The sequence below is a fragment of the Zea mays genome, chromosome 1 (genome assembly GCF_902167145.1).
Source record: "Zea mays cultivar B73 chromosome 1, Zm-B73-REFERENCE-NAM-5.0, whole genome shotgun sequence".
Taxonomy (NCBI): domain Eukaryota; kingdom Viridiplantae; phylum Streptophyta; class Magnoliopsida; order Poales; family Poaceae; genus Zea; species Zea mays.
In genome coordinates, this window is record NC_050096.1 from 195,732,260 (window position 1) to 195,752,554 (window position 20,295).

Sequence of the window (20,295 nt, forward strand, 5' to 3'; positions counted from 1 at the left end):
CCTTTTACACCTGTATAACTTATACACTAGAGCAAACTAGTCAGTCCAATATTTGTGTTGGGCAATTCAACCACCAAAATTATTTAGGAACTAGGTGTAAGCCTAATTCCCTTTCAAGTATTGTTGTGGCTTGGGAGTTGAAGTGCTCGATTTGGGCCACCTCGTCCTCATCAAAATCCTCATCCCCTACGGATGGTACCTGTGCTCCAAACTCAACAACATTCCATATACTTTTGTGGAGTGAGGTTAGATGAAATTTCATTAAATCACTCCACCTAGCATAATCTTCACCGTCAAAGGTTGGCGGTTTGCCTAATGGAACGGAAAGTAATGGAGTATGTCTAGAAGTACGAGGATAGTGTAAGGGGGTCTTACTAAACTTCTTGCGCTCATGGCGCTTAGAAGTTATGAAGGGTGCGTCGGAGCCGGAGGTGGAAGGTGATGAAGTGTCGGTCTCGTAGTAGACCACCTTCCTCATTTTCTTTTTCTTGTCGCCACTCCGATGCGACTTGTGGGAGGAGGCTTTCTTCTCCTTCCCTTTCTTTTTGTTGGGGGACTCTTCCGATGAAGCCTTCCCGTGGCTTGTAGCGGGCTTGTCGCCGGTCTCCATCTCCTTCTTGGCGTGTTCTCCCGACATCACTTTGAGCGGTTAGGCTCTAAATGAAGCACCGGGCTCTGATACCAATTGAAAGTCGCCTAGAGGGGGGTGAATAGGGTGAAACTGAAATTTACAAAGTTAATCACAACTACAAGCCGGATTAGCGTTAGAAATATAATTGAGTCCGCGAGAGAGGGTGGAAAACAAATCGCAAGCAAATAAGAAGTGTGACACACAGATTTGTTTTACCGAGGTTCGGTTCTCGCAAACCTACTCCCCGTTGAGGAGGCCACAAAGGTCGGGTCTTTTTCAACCCCTTCCCTCTCTCAAACGGTCCCTCGGACCGAGTGAGCTTTCTCTTCTCAAATCAGCCGGGAACAAAACTTCCCCGCAAGGACCACCACACAATTGGTGTCTCTTGCCTTGGTTACAAGTGAGTTTTGATCACAAGAAAAGAATGAGAAAGAAGAAAGCAATCCAAGCGCAAGAGCTCAAAAGAACACGACAAATCACTCTCACTAGTCACTAATGCTTTTGTGGAATTGGGAGAGGATTTGATCACTTGGTTGTGTCTTGTATTGAATGCCTAGCTCTTGTTAAGTGGTTGGAAGTTGGAAAACTTGGATGACTTGAATGTGGGGTGGTTGGGAGTATTTATAACCCCAACCACCAAACTAGCCGTTTGGTGGAGGCTGTTTGTCGCATGGTGCACCGGACAGTCCGGTGCACACCGGACAATGTCCGGTGCGCCAGCCACGTCACCAGGGCGTTGGGTTCCGACCGTTGGAGCTCTGACTGCTGGGCCCGTCTGGATGTCCGGTGGCACACCGGACATGTACTGTAGAATGTCCGGTGCGCCACTTCGCGCGTGCCTGACTTCTGCACGCTCTGGCGCGCATTTAATGTTGTAGCAGGTGACCGTTGGCGTCGAATAGCCGTTGCTCCGCTGGCTCACCGGATAGTCCGGTGTACACCGGACATGTCCGGTGAATTATAGCGGAGCGAATTCCCGAAGCTGGCGAGTTCTAGAGTCGCTCTTCCCTGGGGCACCGGACACTGTCCGGTGTACACCGGACAGTCCGGTGAATTATAGTGGAGCGCCTCTGGATTTTCCCGAAGGTGAAGAGTTCAGCGTGAAGTCCCCTGGTGCACCGGACAGTCCGGTGCGCCAGACCAGGGCACACTTCGGTTATCCCTTGTTCTCTTTGTTGAACTCATTTCTTGGTCTTTTTATTGGCTAAGTGTGAACCTTTGGCACCTGTATAACTTATACACTAGAGCAAACTAGTTAGTTCAATTATTTGTGTTGGGCAATTCAACCACCAAAAATTAATTAGGAAAATAGGTGCAAGCCTAATTCACTTTCACGAGTGAGCTTCTCTTCTCAATCAAACGGAACACAAAGTTCCCGCAAGGACCACCACACAATTGATGTCTCTTGCCTCGGTTACAATTGAGTTGATCTCAAGAAGAATGAGAAAGAAAAGAAGCAATCCAAGCGCAAGAGCTCAAATGAACACAAATGTCGCTCTCTCTAGTCACTATTTGATTTGGAGTGATTCCGGACTTGGGAGAGGATTTGATCTCTTTGGTTGTGTCTAGAATTGAATGCTATAGCTCTTGTAATGTGTTGAAGGTGGAAAACTTGGATGCCATTGAATGTGGGGTATAGCCCCAACCACCAAAATGTGGCCGTTGGAAGGTTGCTGTCGCATGGCGCCACCGGACACTGTCCGGTGGCGCCAGCCACGTCAGCCGACCGTTAGGTTCTGACCGTTGGAGCTCTGACTGGTGGGGCTTCTGGGCTGTCCGATGGTACACCGGACAGGTCTTATAGACTGTCCGGTGCGCCGTCTATCGCTGCTCTGACTCTGGCGCGCACTGTAGCGCATTGAATGCGTTTGCAGTCGACCGTTGGCGCGAAGTAGCCGTTGCTCCGCTGGCACACCGGACAGTCCGGTGCTTCACTGGACAGTCCGGTGAATTATAGCGGAGCGGCCTCCCATTTTCCCGAAGGTAGCTAGTTCAGCGTCGAGTGCCCTGGTGCACCGGACACTGTCCGGTGGTGCACCAGACACTGTCCAGTGGCACACCGGACAGTCCGGTGCGCCATACCAGGGTGCCTTTGGGATGTCTTTGGCTCTCTTTATTTGAACCCATCTTTGGTCTTTTTATTGGCTTGTTGTGAACCTTTGACACCTGTAGAACTTATAGACTAGAGCAAACTAGTTAGTCCAATTATTTGTGTTGGGCAATTCAACCACCAAAATCTATTTAGGAAAAGGTGTAAGCCTATTTCCCTTTTAGGATCGTTGTTTACTTATGATGTATTTATTTATTTATTTATTTATTTATTTATTTTGTACAGAACTCCTATTATATAGTAAAGATGTGACATTCCTTTCTGTACTACTATTCATCATATGTGTGAGACTTGGTCCCAGCACACCTGGTGTTTATTTCGCGTCCGGGTTTTGGACCTCTAAAACCTGGGTGTGACATTATCTCATAGTAAGCACTTGTCCTTGCGAGGACTAAGGGGAGCGGTACCCTTTGTGTGGGTGTGTCAACGAGGACTAGTGGAGAGTGCTGACTCTCCGATACATCAGAAAAAAACTTCACCCCGCGCTGACACTATGGGCCCGCTCCACGCGCCCCCGCCTTTGCGTTGTGCGCTGTTGGTCCCACGCTCAACATGTTTTCAGCTACTGCTCTATGGACCCTAGCGCCCGTGCAGCCACCACCAGACCACACATAACTCAGTGTTTAGAAATAAACAATAATTATATAAAAAAAATGCAAAACGAGCATTTGAACACACGTCTCCTACTCTAAAATTTTTGAGCTAACCATCAAACTACATATAGCTTAGTGTTTAGAAATAAATAATAATTATATTTAAATAAATATCTTAATAACTATTTATATCTCTACTAACAATTAAGAGCGTTGTGTAGACCGCCCCCGCCCCCAGAAACCCCGCGCCCGCCTCCGCCCGCCCGCACGCCGGAAACCTCGTCGCAGGAAACCGCTGTCCCTACCACCCGCCCGCCCTACCGCCCGCCCACAAATCCTTCCGCGAACCGCCCTACCACCCGCTCCCACGCTGCAATCCCACTGCGACCGCCGCGAAAGTCGCGAACCGCCCTACCAGCCGTCGCAATCCCGCCTCGTTTTCCTGCTACAGCTCCAACCTCCGCGAAAGGACCTCGGGGACGGCGTCGGGCGCTGGTGGTAGGGAAGTTATTTTTGCATCTGTTCTATATCATTCCTCTTATTTTCGCTGCTCGATTGGAGTGTGGTTGTGTTCTTGTAGTTTATTTACAGAGTTTCTGCTGGGGTCCCCTGATAGGTTCAACGCCGTTCGTCCGCTTGTTCAGTTCTGTCACTAATGTCCATGCTGCTGCTCGTCCGCAGGTCCGTACTACTGGGTGAAGTGCAAGCCTGACGAGCCCATACCAGTTAGTCAGCCGAACCAAGGGAGCGTGCGAGGGAGGAAGGAGAAGAAGCAGATCAAGCAGCGCAGGGACTTTATCATGGTGAATGCCCTTTGCATTCTCTATAGTTGTTACTGTTATTAATAAAATAAATATATTACTTGATTTACTGCTACGGTATTCTGTTTTATGCTATGTAAGCCTAGCCTGATTTTCCTTTATGCTGGAAGGGGGATTTTTTCACCAATAAAATCTTGAGAGTTGATATGTAGATGTCGCCTAGCAGTCCTAAGTGTCACCATGAAACAGATCTACACAATAACTTTTATGCCACCCAGTCAATTCCAGCGGTGCTCAGTAGAGTTTAAAATCAACCTTCTTTTGATTCACTATTTTACAATTTGTTCATTTTCCTGGACCCAAGCAAGTGAATGGCATAACCCAAGCCTGGCATAGAGATACATGAGTAAACTGAAGTATCAACCAAAGCAACTTAGTCGATATGGCTGAGTAGTGTTATCTGGATTTGAGCTCTGATGTATCGCCCTTAGTTTCTAATGAAACACTTAAAATGCATGTGTTCCTTGTATAGGCTGAGAAGAAGCGCAGAGCTCAGTATTCTGCTGCTGTTAAGAGAAATGAGGCAGAACGAACAGAAAGGAAGATGGCTGCTGTGGCAAGAGAGCGGGCATGGCCGCATGGGCAGCAAGGTTGATAGAGCTAAAACAGCTTGAGGAAGAAATTAAAGTTGTAATGGCATAAGGACCTGCTCTGGAAAATGGCAAGGCGTCTAACTTGTTTCTGCTGCTCTATTTTCTCCTCCTTTGTTCCTACATAGTTTAAATTGTCACAATTCTTGTGATGGAATGGAAGACCAGTACCACTTCTTTCAACAGTAATATCAAATGCTGGAACTGTTTTTTTAATATAGACTCTCATTAGACCATGTTTGGAGTTTGTTTACTTTTGATGTAATTTAGAATAAGTGATGCGATGGTATCTGTGTGCTTGACATCTGAGATGGCTGTTGTCTGCAATATATAGTTTTGGTACACTTGTTCTATGATACATAATTTGTACTGTCAGTATTCAAGCAACTAATGTTGCATGCTTTTGTGGCTGTGCCTGATTAATTAAGCATATAATGTTGTATAGTATGTGTCGTTTATACAGGTCCATATATATATTGATATGCATTTGTCCATGCATGATGCTTATTTTACCTGAAATGGAAGAAGGGCCCAAGAAACCCGGCCTGTCCTTGAAGGAAATAATCATTTTTAAAATAAATGATTTGTATTGTTGATGTGCTGCGCTCCATCGAGAACATCGAGTGAGGTGGTGTGCTGCTGCTCTAAAGAAGGGAGGAGAGGAAGTAGCGACAAGGTCGCCAAGACCACCTGGCGCGATGTCTCCTACCATATCACCAAGATCAACATGTACAAGGTGGTTCAGTCTCGAGCCCTCTCCCTGCATGCTTCCATTGATTTTTTATTTCATTCCAATCGATTTGTCGTGATATATGCAATGCAGGATGGTCGGCATGTACAAGATATGCTTAAGGTGAGGTTGCAATTCAGGATGTGCATATATTTCTTGGGCTTGAATTTGTTTAATCTAAATAGATTATTTTTTATCCAATCCAAATTTCCAATGACTTGCCATATCATTAGCATCAGAGGCTCCATAAAGCAGCTCTGCTGGGATTAACGGATTCACTGTCAAGGTCAAACATCACTATGATATTGCTGAGATGGTCCAATCAGTGACAATGCTGGTGGTATTGTTGAGATGTCTAGAATGAGCCACAAAATCTGAGAGGACTGATGCTCTTGGTGATGCTGGCAACCCAACTGCTGTTATTAGAAAGGTAGAAATGCTTTTTATCCATTTGTTGGCTCAATTTGTTCATTTGTCACTGCCATCATTGGCACTATTGGTAGGGTATGTATTTCTTAATATTTTAACATATGAGAATGAACTAATGAAGTAGTAGTAGCAGCAGATAATATACAACAAAAGAACCATTGTACTCGTCTGGTAACCTAATTCATATGTATCTCTATTTTGCATGAGGTTTGTTCATCCCTCATCAATGCTAATTTCATGTATTTGAAGGAACGGGAGCTGCCTACCTCTTCTAGACAGACAAGCAGTAGGCGGTGGATTGCTGCTAGCAAGTTTTCTAAGTTCATGATGTCAGAGTATATTCCTTAAAAAGTGACTTACTCTGGCACGTACCTTACTATATCTTTTAAGATATGAAAACATCTACTTTTAGTGATGCTAACAAAAGTATAGAATAATAATTAGTATTTTTGTATATCAATGTATCTTATCATATTGATTCCATAGCAATAGACGAATATACACCTATATCTTTTAAGGTATATAAACATCTACTTTTATTGATACTAACAAAAATATAGAATAATAATTAGTGTTTTTGTATATTAATGTATGGGTAGGATTACAAATAAATTATGAAACCTTTTCCTATAATATTATAACACATTTGTACATGAGTTATCGTGGTATTTTATCTTCCCGTTGCAACACGTAGTAATATATAAGAACCGTAACAAAAACAACGGAAACGCTGGTATCACATGATAAACGTGAGGTGCTCTAAAGAGTGGGTTTGCATTCGCTATGCAGATTCTCCCTCCATAGTCCAATCGCACGTCTCCCGGACCCCGGCGCTTCGTTTCCGTCCGATTGATTTCTCCCCCATCCCAAATCCCAGCCCTACCCGACACGTTCCGAGACGAGAGATCCTTCCATACCGAGGCGGGCGCGCGGCAGACTGTAGGGTGCCCTAGCAAGGATCTCGCCGGCCCCCCAGCCATGGCCGAGGCCGCCGACGCGTCGCCTCCTCCTCCCACCGTCGGCCGCGGAGACCGCAAGCGGGGCCGAGCCTCGCCAGTGCTCCCGCCGCCGCCGCCCGGGCCCCCGCCACCCGGCCCGCACAAGAAGCGTAGGGAGGAGGGCGGTGGCGGCTTCGACCGGCGCCGGCTCGGCCCAGTCGGCGGCGGAGGGCACGAACAGGACGACAGGAGGTGAGTGGCCGCGGTGTTATAGGAGTTTAGCTTGCTGTATGCATGTATATGGTTGATCGCAGCAGATCGGAGCTTGCTATATGCTCTACTTGTTGCTGTCACTGGAACTGTATGGTGGTAACCGGACATCGCTGTTTTTGGCTTGGTCTATATGTGTAGATCAGATAATAGATATTGTGACCTGCAGTTCATCACATTAAGGATTTAGCTTCTGAATATGTTTAGCACTGTCAATTTCTCAATGACCTGACCTCCTGCAGTGACTGTGCTTACTATTTGACTGAATGCGTTATTGATGATCTGTACATCCGAAGCCCTATGATAGCATATCTGTTGATGATGTGTCACAACTCACAACTGTAATACCCATCCACACTTTTCTTCGTGTGGATTTGTTCAACCTGTTTGAGAACTTTGCATGGGAAGGAACATGACGATAAAGTGTGTGACGGAATCAGGAGTTTAGTTTGGAGCTGAGCATTGCTTATCAGAAATTGCTATTTCAGATAGGTCTAGCTGTGGGAATCAGAGAGGTTGTGTCCTGGGGTGTGCGGCACTGCAAATGAGATTTCATCACGTTACGGATATCTGGGCTATCCTAGTTCTTCTGTTTAGCTCTGGAATCACTTCAACACCATCAATGACCTGAGCTTCCTGGAGTGACTGTGCTCATGTGCCATCAATAGCTTTTAACTTGTGTATATTTAAAGTATTATGATGTCCATTTTTCATGTGAAGCTAGCATATTTTGGTGGTACATGGCATATGTAATAGCTTTTCACAATTTTATCTGCATGGGCTTTGTTGTCCCCATCTGAGAACTATATGTGGCTTATAGCTGTGAGCAGAAATGCAGTAAAACATGTGATGGGTTTGTTGACACTATTCTTGCACGTCGATTTGAATGATGTGGCAGTTTTTGAAGCTGTTGAGATTAGTGTCATAGGTTGGAAATTGATCATGGTCGCATATGTGCAAGTGGATGGAATGATGAGATTATCATGGTAGTTTATTATTATTATTTTTCTCGAGCGCGCAGGAGGACTGCACATCATTATATCAAGAAGAAGAAAAAAGGTCCAATCCAAAATAGACCTATACAAAATCCACCAACCATAGGTGGTAACCTAGAATGCTAAAGGGCTATTTCAAAGGTGACTAGACAAAACGACCAGGCCTAAACTCCTCCTGAGTTAAGGCCACAGACTTTTCAGGCCTGCAGCCCCAGCTAAGCACCACAACTTGGCATACCCCCTGATGTCTTGAGTAACCCTAGAGATGTCCAGGGAAGTCCTGTCAAAGACACAGGTGTTTCTGTGTTTCCACAACCACCAGGCCACTAGGATCACTGCTGAATTGAAACCTTTCTTTTGTGCCTTTAGTGCTGTCATTTCTGACCTATGCCACCAGGCTAGAAAACCAGATTCCACAGTTGCTGGAGTGAGGTGCTGCAGCCCAATAAGAGAGGATACAGAACCAAACTTCCCTAGCAAAAACACATTGCACCAGAATGTGTTGCATTGTTTCTTCTTCCTGATCACAGAGAAGGCATTTTGTGGGATGATCCAGTAAAGCCGTCAACTGATTTCAATTGACACTAGACAACCTTTTCTTCTGCCTTATGATGAGAATGTGCTATTAAATTTGTGTATCCAAAAGCTCGTAGTGTTACTTTTTCTGCATTAAGCAAATATATTTTGATGCTTTGAATTCATTGCAGGTTTTAATTCTACACATGGGTTTTCTGTTTCAATTTTGGAACTCTAGGCAGTGCTATAACTATGAGCAGAAAGGATGGAGATTCTGTGACGAGTTTTCTTAAAACAGTCCCCAATTTTTCTTGCACATCTTTTGAGCACTGTGTCAGTTTTTTGAAGTTTCTGTGATTTGTTTCCTAGGTATGGAAATGGTCTTGGTGGTGTAGGAGGAAGAGGTGGTGATGGTCAATATACGAATCGTGCACCAGGTATGAATTAGTGAGCCAGGATTGCCATTACCTGTTACTTTTCAAATTTCCATTTTGTAAAGATATTATTAGTTGTAAGTTGGACAGGAGATTGAAAAGGTAGTGCCAATTTCTTGATCTTTGAGTGTGTCAAGCACACAACATAATATGTATTGTACACATTGGAATGGATCACAATTCATAGCAAATATTTTTTTAAGTCAAGTCTTCAAGTGTGTCAAGCACACGGCATAATATGCACTGTACACATTGGAATCAATTCATACATATGTTTTTTCATTTCAAGCTACTTATGTTTGGTAGTGATGTTCCTTCAACTATAATTTTCCATATGATGTATAGATTGGTCGGATTCTGGACGTGGTGGATGGAATGAGGGTCCTGGGAACAGTCGTAGGTACATATATAAATCTGGATTGGCTTTATGTATTCTTTTTTACTTCATGAGGATCAACTCTTTCAAGATTGTCATGATTTTCACTAAGATATTTTTCTCATGCAAGACAACACGAGAGTTGCATTTCATTGCATTATTGAAGGAATAATAGGTTTTAGTACAAGGGTGAGAACACCCACCAAAAATAGAAAGAAGAAAAGAAAAAACACACAAAGAAAGAAAAAAACAATAGAAGAGAATAAACAAGTTTTTTGAAATTAGAGAGAACAGTAGAAGACTTGCTACAAGACTATGTTTAATGATGTATTGTAGAAGATGAAGATGGATGAAGATATACTAAACAAGGTGTTTTTAGTGTTTCATCATGTTTTTGGGCTTACCTTATATAGAAAATTATATAAAAATAATCATCGGCTTATGTTCGACTAGTCACGACTAGTCTACTAGTTGGTAGTTGCACGACTCGACTTTTCGACTCGAAAACAGTTAAGATGTGTACATGGGATCGTCCTATGTATTGTGGAAAAAAAAGGATATAGGACATACATGGGGTTGTCCTGTGTAGTGTTGAAAAAAACCCTAGAGCCTAGACCTATTTAGGAGACTAAGCAATTTCATTAAGAGGAAAATGGGCACCCAATTGGAGCCAAATAGGACTTGAACCTGTGTGGGGTGTACATAGGGGTGGTGATGGGCTTTAGATTTTACGCTATAAAATTGAAGGATCAAATTGGATTAGGATCAGGCTCTATTCTTATTCATTTTTTGAACTAAATTTATTTAAGGCCCTAACTTATTGTGGAAAAAAAACATTTGGATCGTGATCCATTACCACCCTAGGTGTACACTCACTCCATTTATCGTAATTGTGAGAGAGTTGGAAGCGTGTGTTTGTATATTGATGTTGATAGACAGCACATGTACAGGTATATATAGGGGAGGAAGGTGAGAGGTAAAAGGAAGCCTTCTACACCTAAGGAAAGATCTAGAGTACAATCAGATCCTCAATCATAGTGATTGAGATCCTCCCCTAATCCTCTCTATCTATATCAGAGACAATACTTCCATATAGGGCGGCCGGCATATCTGCCAGGCGTCAGCCAGGATACAGTTTCTAACACCCCCCCCGCAGTGTTAGCGTCCGTGGAGCGAACGGTAAGACTGGTCCGAAATTCAGTGAAGACTGCTGATGGTAAGCCTTTGGTGAAGATGTCGGCGTACTGGGAAGTCGTCGGGACATGTAGCACGCGAACAACACCGAGGGCGACCTTGTCTCGGACGAAGTGAAGGTCAATTTCCACATGCTTGGTGCGCTGATGTTGAACAGGATTGGAGGACATATAAACAGCACTGATGTTGTCACAATAGACCAATGAGGACTTGGGGAGAGGAACATGCAGTTCTGTCAACAACTGGCGTAACCAGGAGACTTCAGCGACTGCATTGGCAACAACGCGGTACTCGGCTTCGGCACTGGAGCGGGAGACCGTGTTCTGGCGCTTTGAAGACCATGAGACGAGGTTAGCACCGAGGAAAACAGCATAACCGGAAGTAGACCTCCTAGTGTCTGGACAGCCAGCCCAATCAGCATCAGAGTAAACCACAAGTTCCATTTGCGGAGAGGAACTGAGGTGAAGGCCCAACTGAAGAGTGCCTCGGATATAGCGCAGGATACGCTTGAGAGCAGCCAAATGAGGTTCCCGAGGACCGTGCATGTGGAGACAGACTTGTTGAACAGCATACGCAATATCCGGACGGGTGAAGGTGAGGTACTGTAGTGCGCCGGCAAGACTGCGGAATTCCGTGGGATCGGAGACAGGGTCACCGTCGGCTGAAAGTTTGGGGTTGATATCAACAGGGGTTGTACAGGGTTTGCAGTTACTCATACCAGCTCGCTCAAGTATCCCAATCATATACTGGCGCTGAGAAAGAGTGATGCCAGAGGCAGATTGTTGAACATGCATGCCCAGGAAGTGATGAAGGGGGCCAAGATCCTTCAGTGAAAATTCCTGTTGGAAAGCAGTAATAGTCCGCCGGAGAAGATTCATGGACGAAGCAGTTAGCACAATGTCATCCACGTAAAGAAGAAGGTAAATCATATCTGTACCCTTGTGGTAGACGAATAATGAAGTGTCAGACTTGGCCTCAACAAATCCAATTTGAATCAAGTGAGAAGCAAATCGACTGTACCAGGCACGAGGGGCCTGTTTGAGGCCATAAAGTGACCGATTGAGACGGCACACATAGTCAGGATGAGTGGAATCTTCAAAACCGGTGGGCTGAACACAGTAAACAGTTTCTGACAGGGTCCCCTGAAGAAAAGCATTGTTGACATCAAGCTGGTGAATCGACCATCTGTGGGAGAGAGCCAGGGAAAGAACGGTCCGGACTGTAGCTGGCTTGACCACTGGACTGAAAGTTTCTGAAAAATCAATACCAGGGCGTTGAGTGAAACCCCGAAGAACCCATCTTGCCTTGTAGCGCTCAAGAGAACCATCAGCTTTGAACTTGTGTTTGAAAACCCACTTGCCAGTCACAACATTACAATTCGGCGGTCGAGGCAGAAGGTCCCAAGTGTGATTACCAATAAGAGCAGAATATTCCTGTTCCATAGCGGAGCGCCAATTTGAATCAGTAAGGGCTGCGCGATATGTCCTCGGAATGGGGGACAGTGCGGCGGCTTCAAAAAGAGCAGGAAACCGAAGACCACTCTTGCCACGAGTTGTCATCCTGTGGTGGTTGACCACTGGATCGACAGGGACTGCACCAGCAGGAATAGGTGGTGCAGGGGCGGTCGTCGGAGAAGGTATTGGAGCAGTAGCAGTGGGCGGGCGTCGAGAGTATACCCGTCCGCAGAAACGATCAGCAGGAGCTGTCGTTCTATGGACGTCGGGCACGGTAGTAGACCCAGGCGGCAGTATTGTTGGTGCCGATGCGCCTGGGAGACCAGCCATCCGGGCAGGAGACTGGGGCATCGGGGCAGGCCCAGCTGGCGCGGCAAGTGGCTGAAATGCCACCTCTGAGGAGACGAGGGGCACAGCCGGCGAAGGGACCACCGGTGGGGGTGGTGGTGGCATACGAGTACCTGAAAAAGAAGACACGGCGACAGTCCAAAAGGAGCTGCAACCGGGTTAGTGTAATTGTCAAGGAAATCGAAGGCCGCTGGTGGGGGTGGATGGGAAGCCTCAGAAAAGGGAAACGAGGTTTCATCAAAAACCACATGACGGGAGATAATGGTGCGATTGGAGTGGCGATCAAAGCATAGGTAGCCTTTGTGGTGGGGGGAATAGCCAAGGAAGACACAAAGAGTGGAGCGAGGGGATAATTTATGTGGAGTGGTGGCAGAAAGGTTGGGGTAGCATTTGCAGCCAAAAACGCGAAGGTGGTCATAGGATGGGTTGTGACCGAAGAGAGCAAAATGCGGTGTAGAGAGTGCGAGTGTTTTGGTGGGTAGGATGTTGAGGAGGTATGTTGCAGTCCCAAGAGCCGCAGCCCAAAAATTGGGGGGAACACTGGATTGAACGAGGAGGGTGCGGATTATATTGTTGATGGAACGGATGACACGTTTAGCCTTACCATTTTGAGCTGAAGTGTAGGGGCAAGACATGCGCAGATGGACTCCATGGGAGGAGAAAAAATTGCGGGCTTGAAGGTTGTCAAATTCGCGACCATTGTCGCACTGGATGCTCTGGATAGGGACACCAAACTGCGTACGAACGTAGGCAAAGAAATTGGTTAAGGTGGAAAGGGTGTCAGATTTGAGACGTAACGGAAATGTCCATAAATAGTGAGAGCAGTCATCCAAAATAACAAGGTAATATTTGTGGCCAGACACACTGGTGATGGGTGATGTCCAGAGGTCACAGTGAATTAACTGAAAATTACAGGTGGCGCGGGAGGAAGAAATAGGAAATGGTAGACGGACATGTCGTCCGAGTTGACAAGCATGACAAGGATGAGTACTAGTATTTTTATTACAGGAAATTGCGGATGACTGCGCTAAATGTGATAAAACGGCGTGACCGGGATGTCCAAGTCGTTGGTGCCATAGGGTAGATGCAAGAAGAGCAGAGGCCGGGAACCGCAGGGGGTATAGTGGACCAGAGCTGTTACATCTGAAGATCTCGCGCCGAGTGGGAAGATCCTTCACAGAGCAGCCAAAAGGATCAAATTCAACAGAGCAATTATTATCAGTGGTAAATTGACGGACAGAAATCAGATCCTTAATGAGCGAGGGGGAAACTAGAACATTATGAAGAGAAAGGTTATAGGGAAGACGAGTGGTGCCAGTGGAGGTAACAGGGATTAGATGGCCGTTGCCAACGACAATATGAGTAGGAAGATGCTGGGAAGAGGGGGGGATGAGATATTATACCAGCGTCAGATGTCATGTGACTGGAGGCACCAGTATCAAAGTGCCACTCTTGTTGGGGTGGCTGCTGAAGAGTGACAGTTTGGAAGTTGGCAGCGAGGGTGTGTTGATCCCAGACGGGTGCAGGCGTAGAAGGATCGACGTAGGCAGGGGCGGCCCATATGCTGCAGCAGGGACAGCCCACTGACCAGGAGTGCCGGCGACGAAGGCATGTGGTGGTGGGGGCGAGGCAGCAGGCGGACGAGGAGTCGAAGGTGGACGTTGGCCAGGCCACATGTAGATGGCCCCCGTCCAAGGGTTGTAGTAGTTGTAGTTGGAAGAGGGTGCAGGGCCAATGATGCCGCTGCTGCTGTTGCTGGAGGTTCTACCACCGCGCTTGCCTCGCTTGCCGCGTTGTCCGGAGGAGGAGCCATGACCGGAACCGCCCCCGGAATGGTGAGAGGGCGGACGCTGATGTGAAGGACGCCCAACGGGAGCAGTGGGTGTAGATGACTTGGAGCTGCTGTTCTCGCCATGTGGTGTAGTAACAGCAGCGAGAGCTGCTGCAGGAGCAGCATTGGTCATGGTGAGCTCCTCCAGAGTAAGATCATCGCGGACCTGCAAAAAGGTGGGGAGAGGAGAGGTGCGACGGAGGTGAAGGCCGAGCGCTTGAAAGCGTTCGTTGAGGCCGCGAATGATGTTGAGGACAAGGGTCTTGTCGGAGACCGGCTCGCCAAGATCGCGAAGATCTTCGGCAAGCTTTTTGTAGCGGCGGCAGTAATCAGCTGCAGAGAGGTCGCCCTGAGTGAAGGAGCGGAAAGCTTGGTCGGCGTATAGGGTGCGCGTCGTGCGGTTCCCAAGAAATTGGGACTCAATGGCGAGCCACAGGACGCGAGCAGATGCACCGCGCTCGGAGATCGTATCGGCGAGGTTGTCGGTGATGGAGCCGTTGATCCAAGACAGAACAACGGCGTTCATGCGAGTCCAGTCGGGCGAGTGGTGGACAGCATCAGACAGCACGTGGCAATCCAGAGAGAATTTGGTGAGGGTTAGGAGGAAGGACTCACGCCACCGAGAGTAGAAGGTGGAGTTGACGTCGAGGAGGAGTGGAACGAGGGCCCGAATGTTCTGCACGGCGACGGCTTGAGCGTGCAGATTGAGAAGTGCAGCCGCTTCGTGTTGGAGAAGAGCGGCAGAAAGCTGGGCGACGGAGTCAGCACCAGTGCCGTCGGAGGTGAGGTCATTGATGGGGGGAGAGAGGGCCGCTGCCGCGCGCTCGTGAGCTGCACGGGCGAGAGCCGCACGGATGCGGGCGTCGGCGGCGTCGCGCTCGCGCTGGGCGAGGGCGGCGTCCTACTCTGCAGCGGCGGCGCGAGCCAAAGCAGCCTCACGGGCAGCCAGGGCCGCGCGCTCAGAATCAGCAGAGGTGTCGCCGTCAGGATCGGTGATGGCCGGAGAGGTTGGCTGGAGGTCGGCCATGGGGAGAAGCAGCGCCGTAGAGGAGGCGCGCGGGGGTGGAGGGCAGGAATCAGGACCTAGGCGTCTGATACCATGTGAGAGAGTTGGAAGCGTGTGTTTGTATATTGATGTTGATAGACAGCACATGTACAGGTATATATAGGGGAGGAAGGTGAGAGGTAAAAGGAAGCCTTCTACACCTAAGGAAAGATCTAGAGTACAATCAGATCCTCAATCATAGTGATTGAGATCCTCCCCTAATCCTCTCTATCTATATCAGAGACAATACTTCCATATAGGGCGGCCGGCATATCTGCCAGGCGTCAGCCAGGATACAGTTTCTAACAGTAATAAATACTAGCATAATTAGGGGTGACAATGGGCTCTAAATTTTACACTATAAAATGTAAGGATCGGATCGGATCGTATTTCTATTCATTTTTGAACTAAAAATAATTTAGGGCCCTAGCAATTTGTGAAGAAACATTCGGATCACGATCCATTACCATCCTTAAGCACAATAGACTCTTTACGGACTGAACTATCTGCACTAAACAACTGAAGAAAAGTGATCATATCTTTCCCATCTGATATAGATATACTGAGGAAAAGCAGTGGCTGCCGCAGACAATCTCATGTGAACACTACAAAATCATTTTTTTCGCGTCATCACAACACTTTGAATCAACCATCTAGAATTGCATATTAGATAGTGTTTGGTTCACTCACTGTAACGTGAATGGTTTTGGGAATGGATCGCGGAGGGAGCAGTGATTACGTGAACTGTTTGGTTGGGCATGGTAACACTATTGTGGAGTCAGGGGGAGCAAAAGCGCTTGTGCAGCGGCAGCCAGTAATGCGATAATGCTTGGGGAGGGGAGGAATCAAAAGTCCATAGATGGGTATCTAATTACGCCGTACTTGATTACGGCCCAACCTTAACCAAACACAAGTAACACTTTCTATTTCCCTGCGTGAACAGACAACATTACATTTTTAGGAGCCAAACAGCATCTTAGTTTCCTTCCATCTCTTTAGCTATGGGGGGAATAGACCAGATTTAAAAGCATAGTTAAGTCATATTGGCTAATTTTATTTAAAGTAGAAATAGAAGGATGAAGGAAAAACATTAAGATGGATCTAATTGACATTTTTAACTTATTTTTATTTGCTACTATTGCTTTTTTCCTTTTGTTATATACAAAAAACACGGGAAACATCCAGAGTGATCAACACTGATGCTCTACAGGGAAGGATTGATGTCATACAAGCAATTCATTCAGGAACTTGAAGATGACGTTTCACCAGTTGAAGCTCAAAGCAGGTTGTGTACCAGACCTTCCTTTTTTGTACTGTATTTTTTGGCAGGCATACCGTATACGTTTCTACCGCAAATAAATTTTCTCCCCTTTAATCAAAAGAATCAATCTGCTGTGTGTGGTACACTTGTTGTATGGTTGATGTGGAATGCGCATTTCTGCTGTGTGTGGTTCACTTTTTCTATGGCTGATGTGAAATCCAGTTTGACGTTTTAGTTGATCCTATTTATTCATAGATACGAGGGGTACAAGTCAGAATACATCACAACTCAGAAGAAAGCATACTTTGACCTCCATAAGAATGAAGATTGGTAATTGTTTTTTATATTACACTATGATATATCTAATATCTTCTTATTTTTTCAACAACTTATTAATTTTGCATCTTTTCTTGTAGGTTAAGAAATAAGTATCATCCTTTGATATATCTTCCTATTTTCTTCAATAACTTTTTAATTTTGCATCTTTTTCTTGTAGGTTAAGAAATAAGTACCATCCTACAAACCTTGAAAATGTCATTGAAAGGTTTGCTACTTTCTTAGTCTATTTCTGTCGTCTTCATGATGTACTGGCATTTTTTCAATGCATTTTCTTTAACGTTCCTGCCATCTTAGCTATCACTACCCTTTATTCAAACAGAAGGAATGAACTGGCAAGAACTACTGCAAATGATTTCTTCCTAAAATTGCAAAGTGGAGATCTGGACATGTGAGATGCTCTCTCTCTTACACACACCATGCGCACGCACGGCGCACAAGGACACACACACCTGCACTCATGATGACTCTCTCACTCACACACAGGTCACCCAATAACACGCGCACACACATGCATTCATTAAGAGTGTGTATTAATTATTACACTTTTTTGTACTGCATAGCGGTCCAGGTTTGACGGGTTCGGCAGTGAGCAAATCAGGAAATAATAGCAGTAAAAATCTAGATGCTGTGGAAGGGGATGGTAAAAAGGGAAAACATGGAAAGGGTTCTGATGATTCATATTATGCTGCTTCCAAGGCTCACCCAGTTAGTTCCGAGGTTCGTCGAATTCGAATTGACATTGAGCAAGCTCAAGTTCTCATTCGTAAACTTGATTCTGAGAAGGGTATTGAAAACAACGTTCTCTCAAGTAGTGACCATGAAAAGTCAGACAGGGATAAGTCACATGGTTCAGTGGGGCCAATTGTTATAATACAAGGATCATCTACTGTGAAGGGTCTTGAGGGTGCTGAGTTGCTGGACACTCTTGTTACTTATTTATGGCGTATCCATGGTGTGGATTATTATGGTATGTCTGAGACAAATGAACCTAAAGGCCTAAGGCATGTGAAAGCTGATGCAAGGACATATAATGGGGCTAGCTCAAATGGTGCTGAATGGGAGAATAAACTTGATTCATTCTGGCAAGACAGAATTCAAGGTCAGGATCCATTAGAAATGTTGAAAGGAAAGGAGAAGATTGATGGAGCTGCTACTGAAGTCTTGGATCCATATGTGAGGAAAATAAGGGATGAGAAATATGGGTGGAAATATGGATGTGGAGCCAAGGGCTGCACGAAACTTTTCCATGCCGCTGAGTTTGTCCAGAAGCATCTTAAACTGAAGCATGCAGACTTGGTGGTTGATCTAACTTCAAAAGTGAGAGAGGATATTTACTTTGAGAACTATATGAAGTATGTTTCTGCAAACCCATTCTTTGAACTATTAAGTTAGCCAGGTTCAAAAATTGCAAGATGATTATGAGAAATTTTTATCTTGAATGCAGTGACCCAAAGGCGCCTGGTGGTACACCTATCATGCAGCAACCTGCTCCAGTAAGCCCCATTACTAAGTTTGTGTTTACTTGCAAATTATATTGTCTAACTGTTTGTACTGATCAATGTTCAGAGGGGAAAAGGCAGACAAAGGCCACCAATAGAGAGTCGGCTGAGGGATGAGCGTGGGAATCATAGGTTCGACAGGAATGTTGATTCACCAAAACGTGATGGGTCTGGTGAAAATCCCGATGATCCTATTTATGATTCGTTTGGTGATCCAGCTATGCATGGTGCCTTCCCTCCAGATATCCCTGCTCCCCCGGTTCTAATGCCTGTGCCTGGTGCTGGGTAAGCCTGCAACTTCTGCTTGCTGATTTTAAATTTTGAATGATCAACGATGTACTCATCCAGCTCATCTCCATGCAGTCCGCTCGGACCGTTTATTCCCGCACCACCCGAAGTTGCCATGCATATGTTGAGAGATCAGGGTGCGCCGCCACCTATTGAGCCAACCGGAGGTCCACATCCTAGGAAAGCAGGGACGGGTGGTGGTCCTTCAATGCGTGGCCCATCCCCAATCTTTGGCGCTCCTTCCCCTCATCATATGCATGATCCTCGCAGAATACGAAGGTTAGTATTTACTTGTCTATCTCAAGTTTCTTTGCACTTTGCACTGCGTTTCTCATGATCATGAAGTCATCACTCTTTGAATAAAACAATTCATTTGCCACATTCTGAGACGAGGCCTTTGACAGTGAGACAAAGCAATGCGTAACTGTTTATCCGTTGCCAACTTAAGTTTGATATCATTCTGTTTTACATTTTGCCTTGATTTGTATATTGGGAGCCTCCGGACCTCACTCATGTGGGAGACTCTGGTAGTAGGTCTGTCCTTGGTTTTTGTTTTGGCCATTTCTTGTGAGTTTGAGTACCAAATTTGAACACTTGACTGTAAAATTTAAGCTGATCGGCTGATTAAAACTCCTGCTTGCTGCCACTGGAAAATGTTCTAGTTGAAGAATGGTTGGAATTTTGGATTATGGGACTCTGTTCGCTTCTGATTGCTGCAGCAACCGCTGCGGCATTCATTCAGCAGCAGCTGTTGCCTCACTTTACAACCCAAGCAGCCGCAGGAGCTTTGGCTGTGCAGCCATCTCTACCGACACTGCTATCTGCAGTCCTAGTCGTTCTCAAGTCTCAACCATGTTCTAGTACTTCTGCAACCATATTATGATCGTGTGGAATATGGCCAGTTTATAACAAATGCTTGACTAGGACGTACGTCTTTCCAGATACCTAGCGATGCAAACATTTCGTCTGTTTGGTACACCCTCTCACCAGTTCTTGACCTCACCGTGCTTGCAGCTACCAAGACCTCGATGCTCCGGAGGACGAAGTGACTGTCATGGACTACCGAAGCTTGTAGACTTCCTCCAGTTCTTGTGCATCCAGATACCTTTGTAGTCAACATTTTTAGCGCGAGAGAAAAACACCTTGCTCTTTCTAGAATCGCCGCGGAGGAAACCCCGGCAGGCTTTTTGTGTCGCGACCACTGAGATGTCAGCTTCTCAGTGTTTTGTAAAACGAAACACAGGAAGTACATTACAACTTCTCCCCATTAAACAAGGTGAAAGATTTCCATCAGTGTTTTGTTTTTTTGGTCAGCCCAGCATTGATGTACATGTACGTACCTTGGCAAATAGGGCGGGGGTTCGTTTGTCGCTGCACATGCAAATGGCAAGTGGAGTCGACTGGTGTCTGCTCTCGCAGTTTATTATATTCTGTGCCTGCCTGGAGCTGTTTCCGGGAATTCTTCATTTCTTCCCCGTGACCGTGATCCTGATCCGTGGGAGCTGGCAAGCATGCTGGTCCAGCTCGTGGACGGAAACTGTTTGGAAAGCTCCAGCCCCTGGACCTGGACCTGGAGCGCTGAGCTGGACGGGTGGACCCCAGA

The 20,295-nt window shown here is 46.1% G+C and overlaps 1 protein-coding gene across 2 annotated transcripts; it reads left to right on the forward strand.

The window, feature by feature from the left end:
* The first annotated feature begins 6,680 nt into the window (after nt 1-6,680).
* Nucleotides 6,681-20,068, forward strand: LOC732796 (serrate RNA effector molecule). Of its 2 annotated transcripts, none has more exons than NM_001308505.1 (12): nt 6,681-7,094; nt 8,993-9,060; nt 9,403-9,457; nt 16,516-16,590; nt 16,822-16,896; nt 17,063-17,110; nt 17,225-17,293; nt 17,466-18,257; nt 18,350-18,398; nt 18,472-18,689; nt 18,768-18,971; nt 19,707-20,068. In NM_001308505.1, exons 1-12 carry the CDS (start codon nt 6,883-6,885, stop codon nt 19,765-19,767), a joined length of 1,926 nt encoding a protein of 641 aa, NP_001295434.1. In that variant the 5' UTR covers nt 6,681-6,882; the 3' UTR covers nt 19,768-20,068. The 2 variants fall into 2 exon arrangements, with proteins under 2 accessions (NP_001295434.1, XP_008663998.1); XM_008665776.3 differs by having other exon boundaries at nt 6,724-7,094; nt 8,815-9,060; nt 19,707-20,066.
* Nucleotides 20,069-20,295: the final 227 nt, after the last annotated feature.